Here is a 24905-nt window from a genome sequence, read left to right as displayed (position 1 = left end):
TCTGTGATTCTGTGATTCTGTGAAATACTCCAATTCCTCTATGCTGTCTGGAATTTCCTTTAATGCATTGTGAGATATGTCTAGTTCCCTGAGGCAAACCAGTTGAGATAGCTGCTCTGGAATTTTAGTTAACTAATAAAGAAATAAAACAATTTATTTAGATACAACTTCTCTTCTGCAAAAAGTTTAAAAGGTAACTTTCTTGCAGGCAAAATAACATTCCATAATTTAATTCCAAGGACAAAAGCTGTGACCTTCGATTCTAGTGGAAGCTAATTTCGTATTTCCAAATAAAAATTCTACTTCAATAGAATTCCTTGAAATGTTTAAGTCTGTGAATATTAGCAGGAAGCTGGGTTAATTGATTATTATGTATAATGGGATGTTTCAACATGTTATAGTCACAAAGATTATAATGCTTTTGAATAATTTTTTGCAAGCTTCAGAAAACTGAGTTCTCATAAATTCTCCACATTATCTGAAAGAAACTCCAATTTGTTTTCAACAGCTCTGAGTACTTTCAGTTTTGTCATATAGAAATCTCCACAGGTGAAAATTTTTACTAATTGAAAATTCTTGTTGTTTCTTAAGCTCTTTAATATCCTTTGGTAAACTCTGAATGCAGTCTCACATGTGCTGAGTTTCAGCAGATGAGGAAGGGAGCAGAGAACCCTTGAGAACACTGAGATTTGTTTTAGAATCAATGTTCAGTACCTTCAAATTATTCATGTCAGCTATAGTATCTGGCAAAGTTTTTAGCTTGTTGCCTACAAGCTTTGAAGTTTCAAGGCTTTCTAATGCAAAAGAAAATTCATCAGTGTTGTGACTGAGAAAGAGTTATTTAATATTTACAAGCTTTGACAATGCTTTTAGGGAGACGTTATAACTGGTAGTGACCAAGGTTCAGTACAGTTTGTGAAGTAAAGGTATTTCTGGTGGCAACAGTCTTATTTCTTTCAAGTAACAGGATTTCCAGATTAGTTATATTACCTATATTTGAATGTAATATTTTTATTTCATTGTTACATAAGAGCAAATTTTAAATTTTGGGTTTCAAAAGCAACCAGAGGCATGCGCCCTAGTCCTTTATCATTTAGTCTGAGTGTGAAATTCTCATATTTTTCTTTGGGCAACATATATGTTCATCCATTTTCGTGACTTTCAGGATTCCTTGCTAATGGTTAATATGTCTGGTCTGGCATCTCCACTGACAGCTTCTGGAAGGATTTAGTTTAGTTCTCCAGTATCTTTTTCAGCTGATCTAAGTAGTGTGTATTTTCTCACACCTGTTTCAGGGACACCTTGAGGCATTGTGGCAGCATTTATCTCAACTGAGAATTCACATTCATACCTTTTTTCAGGTATATCACTTCTTGATCTATTTCTAGTCATTTTATGGCTTTCCTCATTGCCAGCTGCTTTAGGAACTTCATGGGAAATTTCACTCAAACTTTTTGTAGTTAGGTTGCCTAATTTAGGATTTTCTGATGAATTCATTAACTGGAAAGCTCTCATGAGCTTTTCCTTTTGTATTTAGATTACTTGGAATTTCATCTTCTTTCTCCAGAGACATTGTTCCTTTTTCTGGGTTGCTAATTGATTCTTATCAGTATTTTTTAAGAAATCAAACTGTAAGTGGGAAACCTATGCGGAATAATGTGTTTTAACATTAGTAGACTATGGTAGCAATTGTAACAGATCTTGATAAAGGTCTAGGCTTCTTCCACATTTGTGAACTCTCCTACTTCCCTGTTTACCTATAAAAGGGGTTTATTTTACTGCAGTATTTGCTACTTTAATACTTTGTTTTTTCCAGAAAATAAACTACAGATCACAAAACATACATCACAAATGTGTGATTTGTTGCTTGAGATTTCATAGAACAGCCTGACCTGCCTCAGCCCACAGACACTTCTCAGCTCAGTGCCTGTTCCCCAGTTCTCTAGAGCTCTGTTGGCATGTTCTTCCTGCTTTAAACTTTCATTTACTATGTTAAACTTTTGTTCTCTTGCACTAGTGATGTATCATCATATACAGTGTTTTCCCAACTTCACTTAACTGCCAGCTGACAAACCAAGGTATTAGGTGGTCTTTTCCTCTCCCCTGACAGGAAGATTTATACTGTCTTACACAAGTCTTCAAATGTGAGTCCCTCTAGTAGGCTTATGTTATTTCCTAGTTCCTTTAATACAAGGTGATGGAGTACAGTTGTGCAAAATTATTGTCATGTCCTTACCCCATATTACTAAAAAAACTTTAAGGTCAAATGTAACCTTTGCAAACCAAGTACATAATTTCTGTTGGGGCTGGATCTGCATTTTTTCAGTAACAGCCTATTTTCTATACCGAGCTATGAGCTAAGAGCGGTACAGAAGCTCCTACCTTTCTAGAGTAACTCCCCTGTCACCAAAACAGCAGCAGGACAACATCTGTGCTGCGCGAGGGGCTTCCCTCAGGACCAAGGCCTTCCTCTCAGACAAGCCACTGCCTTCCCTCTGCTGCAGACAGAAGCATCCCTTGAACTCAAACACCTCCTGACTGAGGGAAAAGGAGGCTGGCACCCCATCTCGACACCCACCTCAGCCACCACCACACCAAGACCTGGCACAGGCACCTCAGCGCTGGGGCTGCCGCTCCCTGCAGGGCACCCCTCAGAGAGCTGAGGGCAGCTGGTCGCGGCCTGAGGGTGCAAAGCTGGAACTGGAGCCATTACAGAGGCTATAAATTTAAGGCCAAAGACCGATTTGTGGGTGACTGGAGTTTTGCTGCAATGCAGCCTATCGCTAACCTCAAGTCATGCAGGTTTGCTCCACCACGGCTAAAGGCCCCCCATCCTAGGCGGGCCCCCTCCTTGCCCAAAGCAAGGCCTGTGCTTAGCAGTGAGCAAGCCTCAGGTCAGCACCCTAGCCTGATGATTAATTATTCCACTTGATAAAATTGCACATGTTTTTCACAGGGTTAAGTTTTCAGTTACTATATTGTGGTACTGTTCCTGGATGGAGTATTCTGCTCCCAAATCTTGGCTTCATCAGCTATACAGTTACTCACTTTTTTAAAAAGTGCTTGTTAGATAAGCTATAGGAGTTGAGCTGAGTATCTCTTGCTTACAAAGGCATAATTTTCAGGCTTGCTATTCTCAGAGCTCATTTTCATTTTTTTGTTCAGTACAGATAGGAGGATTATTACTAGTGGTGTGTCTCTACAGTGCTGGATTTCTTTCTGTTCTGATTTTCCATTTCCCCACTGTTAGCTGAAAGGATTGTACTAGCCTTCCTTGTCACAGCAACAGAGTTGAAACTCCTGTGTGCCCAGGTGCCAGAAGCCTGCCAGGACTGCGTAACCCTGTCTCTCAGTACTTGACTCCACTGACACAGAAGATCTGCAGACTGCTGGTTTGCCATGACTAACAGTTTCTAGTTTTCCTGATAAATTCCTGAGTGCTTTCTGAGGTGCACTATCTTAATTTGTAGTCACCATGGGACCCTCCCTATGATCCTAGCTGATGATCTTCCTATATACATTGCAAAGACAAGCCTGTTACAAAATACTGCTCTTTGGTAATAACACCTGCATGGTAAGACATTTGATGACACTTTCATGCTGGCTGCAATAATAAAAACTTCAAACATGACTTGTTGCAAGCCATTTATTAGGTAGTGATAAATAAGAATTTAGGAGAAAGAACTATACAGCAATAAGGCATATTAACAGTATTGTTAAATATGCAACTGAGACACATTTTAACATTCGCCTTCTAGTTTTCTAACAAAGTGCTATGTAGAGAAGTGTATTTCTGATACCAGTGCCAAGTGATAGTAAGAATGCACTACGAAGGACCTGACTGTTGCATTATTTACCTTAAATAAAATATAACAATCCAGGAAGGTTTACTTTTATTTATGCCAGTGAAGTTTAAGTGGAAAAGTAGAGCTTGCTTAAGAACATCACAAAATGTAAGTCTCCTGTTCACTTTTTTTAACTGCATACTGCTTTAATTTCTTAAACTGCACTTACTAGGAGTGAGGTACGAGTGAAGTTACTACACAACAGCATAGCTCCTAACATTCATTTTAACTTTTATTTGAAAACTTAAAAGGCAAGTGCTTTTATTTTTTAAAAAACTTTTTTACAAAATATTGCACACTGCTTCAGCATGCAGTTTACATGGAAGAAATAGTCAAGTGCACTTAAAACCCTGAAATACAACCAGAAACTTTAAAGATTTGTGTTACAGATATCAGGGATCATAAAGATAGGATGAGAGGTAATAGTTTTCATCTGAAAGAGAGCAGATTTTGATTAGATATTAGGAAGAAATATTTTACTGTGAGGCGCTGGATCAGGTTGCCCAGAGACGCTGTGGATGCCCCATCCCTGGAGGTGTTCAAGGCCAGGCTAGATGAGGCTTTGAGCAACCTGGTCTAGTAGATGGCCCTGTCCATGGCAGGGGGGTTAGAACTAGATGATTTTAAGGTCCCTTCCAACCTAAACCATGCTATGATTCTGTGATACTACTTTAACACACAAGGATACACTTCAGACTGCATAGGATCCCACCTTATACCTGGGACTCAATTTGTTGAGATACAATCCTGACTCTGCAAAGAGCAGGCAGAATGCTTGCAAACTGTCTTTCTTGCAGTCTTCATTCCTGCATCCTGTGCTGCTTGTAGCCTCCAGAAACTGAATTAACTAATCAGGAAAATTAGTTTAACAGAAATAACTTAGTACCTCCTGTATGAGTTTTCATTACTGCATATGTGTTGCAATCCAGGGTAAGATTTATTAAACTTTCTGAAGTCCTCTGAGTTAATATTCACTTGTAAATCTGTATCTCCCCCTCCTCCATATACACATTTTATATTGCACAGCAAAAGTAAAAATCTATTTTTTAAAAACAAGCATGCTAAACATTTAATATGGCTTAAAGTATTTCCCTTTTGACATCCTCATGCAATATTTTAGAATAAATAGGAATACAAAGTATGAGAAAGTTAAGAGTAAAAATAAAGCCAGCTATAACATTTGTCAGAAACCAAATAAGAGTTTATCAAAAGTAGTTGCTCAAAGGTGCAACTGGTCTTTTAAGCATACTTATCAACAGTATCTTAAAAATAAAGTGTGTCTACAAGATACTGTAACATATACAACCACCTTGATGTTCATATGTAACATATACAACGACCTTGATGTTCCACAGAATGACATGAAAAGTAAATAGGTTAACTGAGACTTGCTTTGTGGCACTGGTAGTCTCATAGTCCTCTGGGAACAAAAGCCTTACTTGATTCACGCTTGTCCAACTCAGTAAATTATTTACATTTCATTAGCTTTATTGGTTAAGCTCAAGACCTACAGTAGCTTATAGATGAAACACAAAAATATTTATAAAAATAATAGATATGTTGTCTATAATAGTTCTTTAAAAAATAAAACATGCAGCTTCTGTACAAAGTTAAAAAACTGTACAAATTGACTTTTCTACTGTGTAAAATTCACATACATGGAAGTCTTCTGTTATGATGAGAAATAAGTTGGTTTTTGCTTAGCCATCAGATGCTGTTTCATGACTACTGTTCATTTCCTTTATTCATTTCTTTCAGTTGGCATTAACTGGCCATTTAATTTAATCAGAAGTTTTATGACAAGACCTGCCTATATAAAGGTATACAATTAAATTCCATCACCATTGCAGAACTATGACATGATCAAGTATATGACAAATGCAAGCAGATAAGTTAGAAATTGCATCATTTTAGAAGGAAAATAAAACCTGGATTTTTCTCACCTATCAAAAAGTTTTTCAAAAATACTCAATCACTTCCCCTATAACCACCTTAATATATACGAATCAAAAGAATTATTATCAAAGTATGCAAGATACTCAAAGCTGTAATTTTGTCACAATACATGTTAATGTGGCATATTACGAACGATGCAGACTACGGGTGAAACAAGTATTTTGCATCAGACATCCACAAACACTATCAAAAATTGATGGTAGCATTTGCAGTGAAGTTGCTTTATAAACACTCCAATCACAGATCCCAAGTTTTACCCAATCTCAAACTCTGCTAGTTTTGCTCGCAAAGTTACCAACTCTAACTCTGTGATTCTCATCACGTTTGGAATTATCCTTAGAGTCTGAGGGGTTGGGCACATGCCACAAACAGCTTCAATTAAAAAAAATAAAGTTTACCCTAATGATTACAGATGCATTTTACATATTCTGAACCCTAAAGGCTTCACATGCTAGGAAAACAAGAAAACATTCTGAAATATTAAAAAAAAAGTTTTATGAGAAAGTTTTAAGAGCATTTTTGTGGGGGCTTGGCTTGGGCATCTTTGATACTGTACAAGGGTGGTCAATCTTAAGAGAGAAGCAGCATCTATCTAGTTTAGGAAAAAATAATTGAACATAGAGGATGAAAAATGACAATGCTTACCTGTTTGGTATGCACAATAAAGCTCATTTTGTTTTCCAGACTGTGGATTTGAAAACACGTATCTCCATCTCCCAACTGCCACATAAAGCAACCATACTTTAGGCTGAGGAGTAAAGCCTACAATGAAACATAGGAAACCGTGACTAAGAAAATATTCTCCATACTTACAATCTGAATTTTCTTTTGTTCACTTAGACAGGATTCTGACTTAGAATAGTATGTTCCACAATCTAGTTGTAGCTTATAAAGTAGTCAAGTGAGAAAATACAAGTAGTAGCACCTTATAAAGATCTTAAAATCTTGGAAAACTTCACAGTCGAGTTCAAACAAACAGTTGGATGTGAAATGACTATGAGCACAAAGAATTTAAGAGAACACCATTAAGCTTAACACTTATCACTGTCAGTTCACTTAAGCTGACCTTTGTTTCCATGTTGAGGAGGTGCAGCCCTTTTACATTTACTCCTACATACACTTTGATGACTTTATGGCTACTTGAACTTGCTTTGGTGAATATCTGTCCTGTGAAAAAAGCTGCTCCATAAGTAGGAATTTCCCAGCAATTCTGCAAGAACATGCGCTGAAGGTGATGCATCTCTTTACTTACACCTTCACTGGTGCTGAGATTCTAGAAATAAAGGAACAATGGCAATCAACAAGTGTTCCCAAATAGCTGTGGTTATTTGAAGAAAAAAACATTACTTAGTGGAATTCCCACTAAACTAGTATTCCCAAAGTGCCTTCCCAGCAACCATCTTCCTACATCTAAATTAAACCCTAGAGCCACAGAAAGGCTCAGATGCCAAAAGAGACCAAGGCAGAAAGCAGGTGCACATACGAACCTCAGAAATCTGAACCACAGAAATCTAACCTCTGCAGGGCCCCACAGCTTTGCTTCTCTCAGAAGTGTGTCGGACTCATCAGGGATAAGCAGCTGTGCACCCATCTGATACTAAATGCATCACAATCCTTACAACTAAGCATTCTTCCTTCTGTAAGGGATCCAATCCAGAGGCATGGTAAGATGAGTAAGTACCTCCTCCCAAAAAATGTGGATTTTTTTGGTTTGCTAAGCAATATAGAGGTGCGTATTTCTTTTCTTTAGTGGAGCTCTCATTCAGAGTGAGACAGGCTTCTGTTTCTTCCTCTTCAGGAGAGTGAAACAGTCGCAACAAAGGATCCCTAGAGTGCTCCCGCCTCAGGACAAACCAATATGTAGTACCCTAACAAACAAACAACTTGTCTGGGCCACACATGAGATGAGAAGGCACAGGCATGAGAGAGAACACAAGCCTTCAACAGTCAGGGGGCCACAACTGTGGGTGTGGTGGATGGGCCCAGCCTCTTTGGATCCACACCCTGCATTACAGCTTATCTGAATTCTACAAAACCCATTTTTTTAATGCAAAATATATTAATATCTTTGCAACAAAAGATTGCAACTCCTTTCGCCTTCAAAATAACAGCCTAAGAGCAGAAGTCAAGAAAACTATGCTCACTGTTACATATTATCTGATACAAGAAAGAGTAGAGACTGCTCTCCTATGCCCTCTGCTGCACTATATATAGTCTTAGGAAGACAATCATCATCCCCTCCTTCATCTGTGTTAGAAAGAACAGGAATGATCTGCTGGTTTCTGACAAAAAAGGTGTAGGCATCAAGAAAAAGTTTATGATTGAGTAACCTCATCTCAAAAGAGGGGCAAGACCTGAAAACATTCCCTGGGTGCCTCTGCAGTGCTTCCTGGCAGCTACCTTTAGTGATGCATGTCAGCCAGTACAGTTCTCCCCCAACACCTCACATTTTCCACAATTTTTATGGAGTTCATTAATTTAATCAAGTGCCTCTGCCTCTGTTTGTAATCTACAGCCCTCAGTCAGATGTCTTTTACAGAAGCAGCCCAAGTCTACATTTAAAAATTTTGCTCAATTAACTAGCAAAAAGGACTTTGTGGATTTCTCACCACAAGCAGATGCAAAAATATAAGTCAGAGTAGATTTTTTTACACGTATCCCTGAATTGGCAATATCTCTAATATGCAGCTAACACTCAAGACAAATGAATAGATGACAATTATATTTGCTTCTCACAAACAGATCAACTGTAACTGTACAAGAAAAACAGCAATCCAAGAACCCATTCCAAATATATAGAACATACACATTTCTAGCTTTTTATTCCAGTATTTTTATTAATTAACTAACAACCAAACAGTCAAAAGATGTTTAAGACAGGAGTTTTTACTATTTGATTCTTTATCTCACCTTGTATTCATGAAGTATCCTGTTTGTCCAATGAGGAGCTTTACTTTTTAGTTTAGTGATTGGTACTATAGATTTAAGATTTTCTTCACTAAGAGAAAAAGTAGAAAAAAAGTTTTTCTTCACTAAACAAAGTAAGGAGAAAGAACAATGTCTCCCCATTTGTATCATCAAGACACATATTGAGCTACACAGTCAGCTCCTACTCTATCTTGCCTCATCAGGTGAGCAGCTTTTGTATTAAACCCAGCTGCGTTTAACTGCACATTCCTGCAGGTGGGCAGTCCCACTTAAACCCAGTTCTCCTTATGCTCAATCTACCATGTAACTGCAGGACAAGATGTGTCAATAGCTGAACCTACTGAACAGCCCACCCAAAAGTTTTCCAGCCAGTGAGCTCATTCACCTAGCTTACTCTGTATTGGTACAGTCTCTACACCTAACAGAACGAAGAGAATGGAAAGAACAGGTGCAGTCAGTACAGTCAGCCCTTTCAGAGGCAGCCCACACTTACATCAGAGTAACTAACAGAAAACGCACCCTGATTTACTGATGGTGGAGAATACAACCAAAAAAAAGCAAGCCAAGACAACTCGGTTGATGCTGTGAATGAGAGGAGGTGAGAGGTATCGTAGCATTCCAGAACAGCACAGCTGCTGTTACATGAATGAACTGAGGTGGAGATGGTAGGGGGTGGAGTGAATGTGCACACAGTAGAGAACTGGAATCCTGATGTGCTCAGATACTGCTGGAGAAACGCACATGGGAGGGAAAAAAAAAAAAAGGATCTCAGAATAGCTCAGCTACTGTTGTGCTGACAAGCAGAGAGAAGGGGAGAGAAAAGCACCATCTGGCAGAGCCCTGCTGGTGCTATGTTTCTGACCAATTTAGTATAGCAGTTCACATACAAATGAAAGAACAGAAATAATATCTCTGCATGGTCTATCCTCTTCAAAGAGGGAAGAAAGCCCATCTCAGAAAGCCCATCTAACTAGACGCAGTAAGAGGTTTCTTCAGCATTGTCCAAAGTCTCAGTCCTGTCAAAACCTTTCATTCACATGAATGGTGGTTCTCATTTTGGTATTACTGTATCTCAGGATACAGAACCTCCATCCCTCTGCCTGAGACTGCAAGAATTAAGATGAATATATTTTTCAGACCCCATGTCCAGCTTCTATTAACGCTATGAGAGTTACGTGATTACTCTGAACTAGAGCTCAGTGATGGAGAAAAATAATATATCATACTTAGAATTTGAGAGTTCCATACTAGGCGCTATCTAAAAATACTTAATCTAAACCCATAATTTTATGTTTTAAACCCATATACTTACTTTAGAAAGCCCTGTTTATGTTTCTTGCTCTCATAATTTCCATAGACTATTTGTAGAAGCAGACTTGCCAGTGTGATCAGCTTGGCATCAGGCGATGTATAGAAACCTTTCAGTAAATTATATCTGGCTTCATCAAAAAGGATAAGAATAGCCAATGGATCCTCAATCTGTTAAAAAGATTTAAGTAATACGATTTCTTTGTAAAAGAAAATGAGCTTAGAAACTACAAAATAATTTCTTACTGATTCAGAGACGTAAGACAAAGGTGTGATCCTGACTGAAGGATACATTTTAGTAATGCTAGAAAAAATTACATATTTTAATTGACTTAATTCAACACTTACAAATTAAAAGTGACTAGCATACCATGCCGAATCAAAAGGATCACAGAAATATTACCATCTGTGTTTTTTGCCCCTCCATTAATCCATTTTGAATAACGTGTTTCAATAATGCCCTTGAAATTGACCAATTAAATATCTGAAAAATCACAGCACAAGGAAGAGAAAGAAAATTGGGCAGGTTGGTTTTAGCTGTATGACAGATAGAGCCTGAGGCACGTAGACTTATGATAAATCAAACAGTTGGGAAGGTGAGAGAGAAGAGAGAAAGGGAAGAAAGATGGGAGGAAGGGAGAACCTGAAGACTCAAACTATTACAGAAAAGGAGAGGAAAGGTCCACTTTAAATAAGTTTGGAAATTACTAGTCATTAAACACAATGAGTGTTGATGGTCAAAGTGTTCTGACTCTGACCATAATTTCATGCTATCACTTCCAAATGCAGACCTTTTTTTCTATTTCCAGTGGAAGTCTCACATCTCTTCTCAAGAAAAGCTGTGAAGTTTCCCTCTGAGGATCCAAGTTTGTCAGTTCAGTGAATATTTCAGGCCAATCTCGAATATGCTGCAAAGGCTTGTGATATGGCTTCAGTTGGAGGCCTGAAAAATAACAGGTTTTGTTTATAAATAAACAAACAGAATAACCCAGCACACACACACACACATATATATATATATATATGATTAACTGCTGCACCAAAACCAGAGTATCTGAAACTGAGGACTCATTAACATTTTTCCCTATGTTTTCTAAACTGCTATATGCAAAAGGTTTTGAAAACATGGATTTATTGATAAAACTCTCAGCATCAATTCACTAAATTCACTAGTGATGAACCTTTGTTATTTTCAGCTTCTCAAGAGTGAAGTGGTATTTAAAAATTTAATGGAATACCAAGACAGAGCTAAAAAACCACAATAAAAACATTAGAGACTGTTGTCTCAATTATTATGGGAGAAACACAAAGTCCAATAATCTTATTTCGGACAGAAGAATGCAGATACAGCTTATAAGTATGTTTGTAATTTTTGAACATATATAAACCATAAACTTTTGAGAACATTCTTTTTTTAATGTGCAAAAAGTCTTGATTCTTAACAGAGTACAGTCATTCAATGCTTCATGTTTGGCTGTGTATGAGAGCTGAGAGATTAATACATAGCTTTTGACTACAGTTCTACTATGTATAAGAATCTATACCTTCATTTACGCTCATTCACCTACCCTGCCTGCCCTTGTGATCATTGCTTGGCTCTTTTCCAGTGGTGAGGAACTAGAAGGCTGTATCTGCCTTATCCTCACTTCTCTGGCTGTTACATTGTGACATTTCACATTATATGTGAAAAAAAAAACTACAAAGGACATGTTATAATGCAACATCTTTTCACTGAGAATAATCTGTTCACTCAACATATCCACCTTACACTCAAACACAGAAAAACATTATCTGTCCTACAAACAGGAAAACTATGGTCTTTACAATTGTACACAAGCTGCAAGAAATGCACTTTATAATGAAACTGGTCCATTAGTTGTTTGAAGCTGTAAAGCAGAAGATGACTCAATTTCAAACTCAGGCTAAATATCTAGAGCATTACTTGTTTTTAAACAAATGATGTATCAGTGAGCTCTTCCCCTCAAATCCAAGGGTAATACTTCAATGATTTGAGTAAAATGTCACATACATATTCAGAAAAGGCACAAGTGGAAAGACTTCAACACTCAAGCACTTTCTTTTCTTCCAGACATTAAGATCTATGTTTAACTGCGGGTTACGCTAGTCATGTGACATACAGCAAAGTAAAAAGGCAAATGGCATGACACTGGGAGAAAAAGATTTAAAAAGAATGAAGAAAAGATTTCCTGCAATTTTTATAGATTAAAAAAAAAAAAAGTAACAATGCCATTTTAGTGGAAGATTGACAACAGTAAATAAAATTTTAAATGCAAGGCTTCTATAGTAATGGTACTATCAACACAGTACCCTACTGGACCAGAATTTGTGCTTTGTAGATCTATTAAAATGCGTCCCATAGCTATCTTGTTGCAGTAGTACTGTTTACCATGTTTTCTAACAAAACACAGTCACAATCATTGACTCTTTTGTGGTTCTATTTATCTTTTGCTACACATCTCAAACTAGAACTATAATATACTTTTTATTTAGATCAGAAATACCAAAAAATACAAATGTAATGACATTTTGCATCAGAATTCTCCCCACCAAATATAACTGAAAACTTGTTTATCAAAAATCATTTTGGTGCAAAGCACATGAAAATTAATATGATTAAAAGACCTAATGAAAAAACACAAATGAGCTTTGCTTTAATTACTAGTTTTAAATAGATTAAACATTGGTAAAAACAACTACATTAATCCAATTTTAGATACTCTGGGAAGAAAAATACCACTAGAATCAGGGTAAGTTAGCAGTAAGGACTATGTCAGCCAAGATGCCCTATAACAGACAGGCAATCTGGACTAGCTTCATCTTCCTAGATGAAATACATTCTAGGTGCCACAGTGATACAGGGTCAGACCTACCTGGAGTACCCAAAATGATGGCTAAAATGGAGAAGTTCTCTATAGGTCTGAAAGCACAGTTTGGAGACATCAGGCTATAAAGGCTGTGAGTTGATTTACTGGAGGAAAGCTTAAGCAGAGGAAATAGAAAAGTTGGTCTCATCCCCTATGCAAAAGATGTAAAGAATGAAACCTACAGGGATTGCAGACTCCAGTAGCGGCAAAATGTATTAACAGACAGCCTAGATACAAATTAACTCCTAAAAAATGGCTTTTAAAAGCTGATAGAGTAATACAGAGCTCTCAGAGAGTACGTTTCTTATTTGCCTAAGAAAATATATTTTTCTAAAGGGAAGCAGAAGTAAAAAAGCTATGATAAATAATGATCTTCCTTGTTACTTACTGAGGTTCTCAGAACAGATCCAGATAGTGAAGTATTGCTGAGTTTCTTGAGACAAACGCATCCCCTCCATTATCTGCTGTACAGTAGTATTGTTTCCATGTTTCAATTCAACAGAGCGATATGACCCATCCATACGATAAATTCGCACCTTTTCATACTACATAAAAATTTAAACATATTAAACAAAGAACCTGTTAAATCCTTTCTCTTGATGCTTCTCAAGAGGAAAGCAATTTTAACACAATTCATCAACATCTATCCTGTCGAGAAAAAGAACATTGCACAACTCCTGCATATTTACTATTTATCAAGACTGCTTGTTTAATATCCTGTGCAAGTTCTTATACTGTGATTTTTACAACTCAAAGAAAGATCTTACTGATATTTTGAGGACTTCACTTCTGTTGAACTCAAAGGCAAGCAGGCATTTAAAAGTTCCCTGAGGGATTTTGGGCTCAACTACCTATCCGTATCCTGAAATGTCCACCTCACTATTACTGGCAGGTTATGAATTATTCCCCTCATTAGTCTATACTAAAAAGACATTTTTCAGAGGGAAGCACCACCCTTTGCACAGACCCTGGTACAATAAGAATACAATCTCACTAACATCTTTTAGCACTTCCATAATATTACCAACAAAACTAATTTTGCTCTTCAGAACATAGCTTTCACTGAATTGCATATGGGCCCAGAGTATGCTTCCTGAAAAACATACTTAAACATAGATCAAGTGCTTAAAACATATACACACAAGTAATAAATCAATGAAATTTCTTGTTTTCATCTAACAGGTTAAATGTTCAGATGCTTGAATAAAAAAGTGTCAGGAATTTGTTATTTCCCTTCTTCAAATCTACTTAGTTGCAAAAAATTGAGTTCCTAAATACTTCTGGAAAAAAAACCATGAATGCCTTGGAAAAAACCAAGTAACTGAAAATGAGGCTGAAATATAAAACATGAGTCTATTTTTGCTGCAGTAGTCACTGTGACTCCTATTGCAGTAATTTCTATCATTTTTAAAATTTTAATGTATTATTTCAATAGTAATACGTGACAACACAATATAATCGATTACCCTGTGAAATCTACTTAAAATCTGTGCATTAGTCTTTTAGAGTCATTAAACACAGATCTGCCTTTTGACCAACTGCATAGTAAGGTCCCTAAAATAAAGGAGGTCAATTTCTTCATTAATTATTTTGAAAGATTCATTCATATAGAGTGAAATGAAGACAATTTAAAACATCTTGAAAAACCGACAGGTTTACTGCCACCTACCTACACAGATACAAGGTACAATTGAAGTCAAAGAAAAAAAACAAGTGATTTTGTATCATTTGGCTAATTTAAAATCTACTTCAGGACAAGATGAATCGCATCGTAAATTCTGTTTACTCTCCTGGCTAGATCTCCACTGACTGCCAAGGAAGCCTACACCAACTTAACTGATGTAAAGCCCATCTTGTAGAAGCCTACATTCAGCCAGCTGATTGCTCCTATTTATCAACATATGACGATGCATAAAGAAAGCTAATGGTTGTATGATCAAAAGTAGACATAAATTGGTAGCTGACATGATACTCCTACAAATAAAACAAAACATCCCATTTAAAGTCTTAAATGTATTTCTTGAGCAACAAAATAGACAGAAACATTTAAAGAGACAAAATGTCAGTTTGTCAATATTTACCCTAACAATTTCAGTACACTGCACATTTCCAGTAATAGCTACAAGTAGGCCTAGCTCTTCTACAAGTTTATGTGTAAATTAAATCTAAACTTTAAACTGTTTAGAAAATAAACTCATACAGGTCTATTTATGGCTTCCTTCAGCAGTTTTGCAGTTTCTTCCCACTCATTTTGTTTGTTCTCTTCACAGACATTCAATGGAGATCTTCCTTGTTGGTCAGTGATATGCTATAAACAGAAACAGAAACACTGATAATACATTGTTTTCTCTGGAGATATATAAATATTTCCACATTTTTTGAGATACTTAACATTCTTGATGCTAGGGTTCAAACATTTAATTAATATACAATGGAAAAAGTGGAAGTAATGAAAAACATTTAACCATTTTTGGTAATCTCTCAACAGGATCATTATGTTTACACACTGTGATCTGGACACAAAATGCTATTTCTATCCACAAACAGAACTTACTCTGTCTATTTCTGGATGATTTAGTAGAATTTGTACTATTTCAGCATGGCCACCTCCAGCAGCAAAATGAAGAGGAGAGCTAAGTTGGCCATTCAAAAGGTTCGGATTGCATTTCCCCTTCTCCAACAGCATTCGAGTGGCTTCAACTTTTCCATACCTGCAGACAGGTTTAAAGCAGAACAAACACACCAAATGAAAAACAAAATCTTTTTCCAGACAGTCCTAAATATGGAAGTGTGTTTCTATGCTCAAGAGTTTTTAGCTTTGAAATGACATCAAAGACAGTGGAAAACTAGTAAGTTTGTAGAAATTAGTATCAGCTCTGCACTTCTTTGGTAACCACTGGTCTGGTAACCATTTATTGGAATCATTATAGACACAGCAAATGTCACTTTAAACTAGCTAAGTTTGGGTAGTTGTAGCAATTCAGTCATGACAAAACAGAGCTTAGCTTTGCCTGAAAAAAAAAAAAAAAATCTGTGTGAGAATCAGAGTAAAGCTTCTGATTTTCATGCAGATGGATTCTGAGGACTCTTAAGCCTCATGCTGGTAACTGGTAAATCTTGTTTATGCTGTTTATGCAAACTTTCTGACAAATCTGAAAAATCAAGTAAGTTGGTTCTTTTTTTTTTATAACCAAGTTCGATTTTTGTGTTATTCTTATCAACAGACAATACTATAAATACAGAAAACTAACTTGCATAAAGACAAAACAAAAGCATTTTTACAACAACTGAGGAAAGCTCTCAAGTACTTACAGGTTAAATCATCACAGCATTATAGTCAGATAAGGTGACCTCTGTAGATCACATAGTCCAGCTTTCTACTCAAAGCTTGACCATCACCAACATGTGCTCAGCTCAGCTATTGCTGTGATGTAAAACTGCTCCCAGCCTTTAACCAACTATGACTGTAAAAGTTACTACACTAAACTAGACCCAGTGCCTCCAACAGGAATTAGAACAGATCCTTCAGGACAGATATAAGAGGCAACAGATAAGTCTTTGATGATACAGTCTCCACACGTGGTGCCCTCTGAAACCATTTAGATTGAAATTATCTCAAAACCTGAAGCAATCTTTCTCTTCAGAAGGTTAACACTAACATATGTTAGAGTCAAAGTGTAAAAAGTCTAGAGTTCTTTTGATTTCTCTTTTTTGAGTCTGTATGATAAATTACATAACTGATTAGTGCTAAAGAATCATGATAGCAAGAATGCATTTGATTGGCAAAACTATATTCATTTGACTCACCAGCATGCATAATGGATAGGTGCCCAGTGGTCACTATCTAACTGATTAACAGAAAACTTTTTATCCAGAAGGTGGCTTAGTAAATCAGAGTCACCTTCACAAGCACTGCGATGAAGAGGGAAATCATCTACCCACTGGTGTTCCCTAAGAATTAAAAAGGAAAACAGGAGGAAAATACTGTTCAGAAATATTTCAACAGAAGAGAACACTGACTTTTTAAAAATTACTAACTTAGCACTAACTGTAGATCTACATCAAGAATAAAAATGAAGCTCATGCGGCTAAAATGTGCCAGTATTCATACAACTAGTATTTTAGTCATGCAGTAGTCAAGCCACAGCTGTATTCATTATGCTAAGAAATGCTTCCCTAATGTTTATAATTTAAACCTTTCTTGATCCGTCCTTTAATTGTCATGTTTCAGTACTTAGAGGCTTCAAATAGAATTTTTAAAAATATGTATTTATACAGTAAAGCCCAAAAGTAATATGAATCTCATTCTGACCAAGCCTAACAAGTACCACTGTAATACAACAAAACAAAATAATCTGTTAATGAAAAAGGAATGTAATATAATACTTGTCCTCTGTGACACTGCTCATGCTACGTTGCCACTTTTCTCTCTTAGGAATCTGAATCTTTGAATAGTCTGGGGCTCCAAGGCCAAAGTATGGATTTATTACCACTTTGTCAACCTGTGAAGACATAATTTAAGCAAAACTGAAAAAATATCTTACTGAGATTTGGCTAAACAATCCCCTATGCAGACCAGGTATTTTCTTGAAACAAAAGTTATGACAGTAACATTTTACAATTAAAGAGAATGGTGTTCAAATGTGAGGATTTGAAAAAACATTTCACAGTAAGCGCGCAATAAAGAAATCTGATACATTAAACATAAAGCACACACTCATATCAAATAAATGAATGAACTTTAAAATGAAAATGTATGTATGTTTCACAAATATAAAATGAAAATATAGTTCTTACCCTATTGGTATACTGAAGGTCAGATCCAAACAAAGGATTATATATACACATATCTGCTTTCTCCAGTGCCAGCATTTTACTCTTTATTTCTAGGGCAGTGTAACCCATGTGCAATGAGCTCTCTGTTTGACCAGGTTCTATAGCATAGGCAGGGTTTATTACATTTGTTTTAATTCTCTCAAGAGGAGATGGTCTGAATAAAGCTGGGATGGAGTGAGACTGGGTATGCCGTTCATCCAACCACCTGCAGAAGAGTAGAAAGCAATTCATTTTCAAGTAGAAAAGGACTATTTTGGTCATGACTGTCCATTATTTTGTTTGATTAAGGGTTGCATGTATGATAACCACACATTTTAATTAAAAAATAATTTTAATTATAATGTGCGCAGCCAATTTTATAGCACTAAATCAATCTCCAACCACGATTTTTTTTAACCAAATATAGTTAAGCAAATGCTCAAACAGATTTCCTGTGGATGTAAACTCTCAAAAAGGAAATTATAAGCTAAGGTTAAGAGCAACATTGGTTATAGCCAAAACACTTAACCACACTAACATGTCACTGTCTTGTTTACATTCACTTTATCAGGATTATTACTCTCCACATACAAATTTTGAAACTTACATCAGTTTTTTTAAGGGTGAGTTGAAGTTTCAATATCTGTGCTGACTTAAGCCTTCTAATTAATGTGTTTCACTAGTGAGAGATGGGAAAAAATCAGAAGGTCTGGTTTCCAAGTTGCTAAGTCTCTTTCACATAGGCTACTGCCTGCCCTTTCACAAAGCTGTGCTGAAGGTTATTCTCTTTTAAGCACACTCCTACTGACAGCATAGAAGGGCTTTAGAGCCTTCTTACTCTAAGCTACTGGTGACAGTCAACACTGTACACCTGCTGCATTTTTTCCTGCCACATGTGTAATGTAACACAGGGCTCAGGACAAGTTATTAATCTCAATTTTTGGATAAATATATTTTCACCGAATTGCTGAATTATTTTAGTATTACGTTGAATGGGGCACATTTTAACTAAGGGTCGAAAGCCAGGTTTGTATTTAGGTTTCTGCATGCACTTTCTCACAAGCTTGAGATAAACATGTACTTTGCTGGAATACAATAAATTCTGTTTAGTGGTTTTGTCTGGAAATATGGAAGAAAGATAAGTACATGCTTTCAAAAGACAGATCCACTGACAGACCACATGGATCTTGTCTGCCTCAGAACCATATGGAAGGATGGCAGAACGTGGCCTGCAGTTCAACGCATATGCTTAGGCCTGGATTTTTAAATCCCACATCCAAACTATCATGTGCTGCAAAAGCCATATTCCTGTCACTTATTAATGGTCCTACTGGGAAGGACGACTGTAAAATTGTGGTGGTTGTGCTATAACCACCCTCCTGCGTCTCTGAGGTCTGTTCAGGCATTTCCTCTAATTAGTTGCTAGCTACATTAGTTATAGTAATTTGAATCTTTGAGAAATGTTGTTTCAGATTACATACATAGAGAATAATCAATATAAAGTATTTTCATTACACTTCCAAGGCTTCTCTCATGACCGTAAGGCTCATAACACATTTTAAGCAGAGCTTAGAGTCTGAAGGCTTTCATTAAGCAGCAATAAATGTAACTGATATGATGGTACACATGGAAATATTACCACTCTACTAATAAACTGCAAAAACCCTACACAAAGAACCTTTTTAGGTAACAGCCTGTAACGTATAATTTTTCATGTTAGCCAAGAGTTTCAGCTAACTTAATTAACACAAAGGAGATCATACATAAGTATGTCTGGTATTTCTTTAACAAGGCTACATAAAAAAGACCAAAAAACTGCTTGCATACTCAATTTTCAAACTACTATAAATCTGGCTAAACAACAATTTGTATGGCTGGGGAAGATGCACTTCCTTTCTAAAGGGAGGTTTAATTTAAATGAAAATGTTAATGGTATACAGTTAAAAGGATATTTTTACTACACTCTGGTAAATACTCTTAAAGATTACAATTATGTCACTTATAGAAGATTAATCATTAATATTTCATATGATTTTACAAAACATTCACTGTGAGCAAAAACTTCCATAAAGCCATTTGATTTAGATAAGCACATCATTCTTGAGTTTGCAAAAAGATTTTTAGAAAGATTTAGAAATCTGTTGTCAAGGTTTCAGTTCCTGATAAACATGAAGAAAATAACATGATACAACAATTACTTCTTTCTTAATCATGAAAATGCTATAAAAACTATGTGCTACATCTACAAATTATCTTGTTTAACTTCTATTTTCATGTATTTTTACTGATGGCATTTCTTACTTATCCAAGGCAATTAACATTCTTGCAGTAAGTGTTGCAAAATGTGTGCTGGATTCACTGCAGACTCTCATGATGTCTTGTAAACAGTAGAACACAGGGCATCCAGGACTGTATGTGTATTTCGTATTATCTAAAAAAGAAACATACTCTGAGGACACATCAATGAGAAGAATCTTATTTTCCTGTCTGCATCTTTTATAGTTACACATTCCTAACTAATTGAGAGTATATTCTAACTTTAGACTAGAGTAACATATTTTTTCCCCAATGATAATTGATAGAAATTGCATAAAATCCTCACGTAACAATTCACAACTCAACAGGGTAGCCTTGAAAACCTTAAAGTGTTCACTTGCTATTCCATCAGTGTGATCAGCTTCATCTGAGGAATTAATATTAAATGTGTACTGTTGCCAGAAGAAAAGAACAGGACTCAGGAATAGAAGAGGTATTTACTGCTATTGGTAACCCCACAACAGTCTTTATTTGATAGTTTTTATCCTTAAGGTCTATCAGTAAGGCAAAAACGAAGGAGCTTCCCCAAAAGCACACAGACATTTACTTAAGGCTTTTTAAAAAAATATTTCCCTGACAAGCAATTTACTTTGCCTTCTAAAGACTTTATTCACTATTCCTTATTCAAACAAAACTGTTTACGGACTTCAGTAAGCATTCTTCTCTGAGTAAAGAACACTGAACTGAATAGGATGTCTTCCTTACACTTGCATTCAGTAAATTCTGTACAAGTTAATGCATGTGTTTTGAAATATAATGAAGTGAACAAATACAGCTTAAAACAGAAGTGCACTATTGCTACAGAAACAAAGGCAACACATTAAAAACAAGGGTTTTTCCTTAATTTTAAGTAACTTTTTCAAGTTTTAAAGTATTCAGAGAGGGGTTTCCAGCTGAATGCAACTTGTAATGTTTAAATACAGAAAAAGCCATACAGCATATTTATAAAAATTCTTAATAAACCCTCAAATGAACTTCTGATAAAATGGGTACAACTTCAGAAATTATGCTCAACATTACCTTTCACAACAGTTGGAACAATGTAAAGTGATGCCTCCTGGCCTGCCTTCTCTCCATCAAGAGGAAACTTCTTCATTAACACTACACGCTTTCCTAGTACAATATTTTAAAAATGCAAAATAATTAACCAACAAAACAAACAAACAAATCTAGAGTTGGCTATCTGAAAACTTTACCAGACTCAATCTTCCTCATTTCTAGGAAGAAAAAATTATTATTCTTACAAGCTATAATTTCGAGCAAGCTAAGGAAATCTAAATACAGACAAAAAAATAAAGGACATAAATATACATATATCCATTAACAGGGAAAATGACACGACTGTACCCCTTTTTTCATAGCAACTTTTCTATACCCCTGATTTTTTGTAGCATTCACCCCCTAAACCATGTATCTTTAAGTTAAACAAGATTCTTTTTGAAATGGGAAAGCACAGCTGCATGCTATATTTCATGTTAGAGTGAATGCTTTTTTGTATAGTGGTATAATAGTATTTTCCACATTATCTTCCCTACCACCCTTACAGAATTTAGCATTTTGTTTACTTTTCTGACCTCAGCTGCACATTTTAGCAGTGGGCACACTAAGCTGTGCATATTAATGGTTTGGCCCTCTGTGTGAGTTAATTTAAATCTCTCTAAGTTGTGTAAGAAACAGATAGTTTCTGCTTTCACTAGGCATTCCCCAATGTGTATTAATGCTGTTATGTTTGCTGCTCAACTAGCTTTGTTAAGCCCATCCAACTCCAGTTAGCAACACTCACAACATTTCCTTGACTGTTAGCACTTCATTCTCTTGACTGCAGTGACAACCTTCCCAGTATAACCTTACTTACTTACAATGCAGAGATGAGGTACACGGCAAAAAAAAGTGCTTTAGTCCATACAGCTCATACCAATTTGGAAATGAAATATGTTGGCTAAAACATTTTTTGTCAGCACAAGTGTGAGGCTGTTTGCTAGACCAGCTATGCAACAACAATGAAAAAAAAAATGTACTAATCAAATTATGTTTGTAAGTGATACAGTTATGCCAGAAACATTTTAATGTAGATACCGCATACTGAACAATGCTGGCCTTAGAACAGACTTTAGAAGTGATCAATTCACAAGCCAAAAAAAAAAAAGCCACTTCAGTCTGGTTTACCAGAAGTTTAGCTATAAATCTCAAACTGAGGTGAAGAAGTAGTACAGACAGGTAAAATGTCACAATAAAAATATTTTAGTAAGCATTTTATAGAGTTGGAAGGTAAAGGGAAACAAAGACAAATTAAAAGTTTTAGCCGTATAGTTGGCTTTGATTTTTTTTTTTATGAACCTCAAAATATACCTTCTTTTTTAAAATTAATTTAATGCTTTTACACAAACTTTCAATGCCCATTTAATTTTAAAGTATTTTTATAGAGCTAAGAACAATAAATCAGATTAAAACTTTTTTACCTTTAATACCCTGATTGGCTGGTGAAATTGGTTTGGTGGCTTCTAATACATAATCCAAGATGCTCTGGGTTATCTCAGTGCCTCCCTGCAGTTTAGTTTCCAGCAAAACTTTCTTTCTTTTTTTCTTTTGGCCTTCAATGGGAACTTCAAGCAACAAGATCTTTCAAACAATAATGAAACCAAAGGAGTTTAAGCACAACTGAAACAAGCACGGATCTTTTGGGTGTTTTTTTGACTTATTTATTGTACCACTGTAAAAACAGTAACAAAATTCAGGAAGTATTGAATGTGGAGGAGCAAAACGGCAAAGTCAGAATGACCTCCATAATGGTAAGGTTAAAGAGAAAAAGACAAGACTGCACCCTTGTACGGAGCAGCCCACAGGGCAAAAGGCCCTGAAATGAAATAAAACACAAAGATATTACAAAACCGTAAAGTGTTCAAATGCCATAAGCACGGGGCAATGCATAGTAGGTAGATGACACACACAGACACTACTTAAGCAATCTTATTGTCAGATTTTATCTTCTGCTATATTATTAGATAATCACTATAACTAATTAAAAAAAAAAAGATAAATTTAAATAGTTTTACTTCGTAGGATTTAGCTCGATATTCCCGAGAATTCAGGCTAGCAGTATTTTTTGGACGAATCACAGCAACATATGCATCTCCAATGCTTTCTGGATTTCCCATCTCTCCTTATTTTATCACTGGAAACAATGAATAAACAGGAAGTAGAAGTTCAGATGAAAAAAAGAAAAAAATATCAACAGCATGCTAAACTTCAGGATGCAGTGATTATATCCACTTTGCATTATTCATTTATTGTTCTTTAGCTGGAGAAATACCAATGCCTGATATAATTCTGCTTCCTTTTCATGAAAGGGGAAAATCCTACACCACATAGATTTAATACAAATAATCATGGTCTCTAACCCACTTTAAAATAAAAATAACATATATTTTTTTACACTTTGTAAGTATGTTCCCCATTTTGCAAGCCAGACAAAAGGCCAAAGAATTTCAGGACCCTGAACAATATACGAAATTGAAAAAGAAAAATATTCTAAAGTGACAAGCACTGTAATTTATAAAATGTGCTACCACAAAGTATTGCATTTCTATGAGTTCCACAGGGATTTCAAAAAAATACCTGATTTTCCTCCCCCTCCCTACCCAGGAAGTAGAACACAGTCCTGCCTACAGCCCAAGTAACAAAGCTGATAAAAATAAAGTATAATATGGATTCATTTACTTAGTTTTACTTCGGTGTGGATGCAAACTGGCATACAATTCATTCAAACCCAGAGCTTCTGAAAGGAATACACCTTCAGTTTTTGCAAAAAGTGGATGGGTTTTTAGATTTAAAATAAAACTTTGCTTACTCTTCTGTTTAACCCAAAGCAACAATTCTTATAATCACAACATTTTTTTACAATGATAGGGAAAACCTCCAAAGGCTAAATCACTTCACATATCAGATTTGAGAAAGAAGATCATGTCTGGCCAATAGCACCTTCCAGCTGATCATTTTCTTCATCTGCAAATGAACCCCCTTTCATTCCATATTATCAGTAAGTACATGCCTTTTGCAGATAAATCCCTTCAGAGATTTTTAACGTTACTGTTTCTAGCTTCTTAGCTTCTTCACCTCTTCTAGGAGAAAAAGAGGTCTTCAGATTCCTATGTCCTTAGTCCAGTATTTCTGCTGGAATCAAACTACCTGAAAACATATTAAAAAAAAACCAACATAAATAACAGCATGCAACATTTTCACCTTCAGTTAAGATAAATGCATTAGTTGTATGATTTAAAGGTAGTACTTGAACAGTAATATCTGAATAGAGACATCTACTGATTTGCATTGCAGTGGCATCTAGAAACATTAAATCAGAAAAGTGCTGACTTGTGACAGCTCATACTTTGGGATATTACAAGTTTTGAAAGGAACAATAACAAAACATCCCTTACAGGCAGCTGGGAAAGGCATACTCCCTGGGTCTCCTTACATGCACTGGGATATAGTCACAGACCTGTGTAGAGGGAACCAGCACATGCAGGGCTGGGCCACCCGGGTGGCGGGTGATGGGGCAGGTGAATAAGCAGTTTGCAGCCGGTGAACCGCCTCTGCCAATGCTCTGCACTAAATCCCGAGTGGGCTGAGGAGTGTGGGAAACAGACAGCCCGGAGCACTGTGATCTGACTCACTCCAAAAAACAAAAACACAGGATGAAGAAGGGCAGGCTTGCAAGAATGAGACAATAAGAACGACCAGCTTCAGGAGGCACCACCAACGAATTGATCCTGACCAAATCCAGGTGCCAACAAAGCGTCCCTGTCCCCACGGACGCAGGTCTAGAGAAAACTCCTCAGCCAGGCTTCTTCTAGGG

At 36.2% G+C, this 24905-nt stretch overlaps 1 protein-coding gene across 2 annotated transcripts; it reads right to left on the bottom strand.

Annotated features, from left to right (window-relative positions):
- Positions 1-5352: 5352 nt before the first annotated feature.
- KRIT1 (KRIT1, ankyrin repeat containing) lies at positions 5353-23208 on the bottom strand. Of its 2 annotated transcripts, XM_010078803.1 has the most exons (16): positions 23107-23208; positions 22513-22672; positions 21074-21166; positions 20039-20168; positions 17720-17963; positions 17309-17424; positions 16730-16873; positions 15477-15633; positions 15123-15230; positions 13311-13467; positions 10829-10980; positions 10042-10208; positions 8712-8799; positions 6868-7074; positions 6447-6563; positions 5353-5655 (listed from the first exon to the last, which is right to left on the bottom strand). In XM_010078803.1, exons 1-16 carry the CDS (start codon positions 23206-23208, stop codon positions 5587-5589), a joined length of 2211 nt encoding a protein of 736 aa, XP_010077105.1. In that variant the 3' UTR covers positions 5353-5586. The 2 variants fall into 2 exon arrangements, with proteins under 2 accessions (XP_010077105.1, XP_010077106.1); XM_010078804.1 differs by lacking the exon at positions 16730-16873.
- Positions 23209-24905: the final 1697 nt, after the last annotated feature.

This window comes from Pterocles gutturalis, unplaced genomic scaffold, assembly GCF_000699245.1.
Source record: "Pterocles gutturalis isolate BGI_N339 unplaced genomic scaffold, ASM69924v1 scaffold18673, whole genome shotgun sequence".
In the NCBI taxonomy this organism is placed as follows: domain Eukaryota; kingdom Metazoa; phylum Chordata; class Aves; order Pterocliformes; family Pteroclidae; genus Pterocles; species Pterocles gutturalis.
The sequence above is the reverse complement of the archived record's forward strand: the minus strand, read 5'-3'. Positions and strand labels throughout refer to the sequence as shown.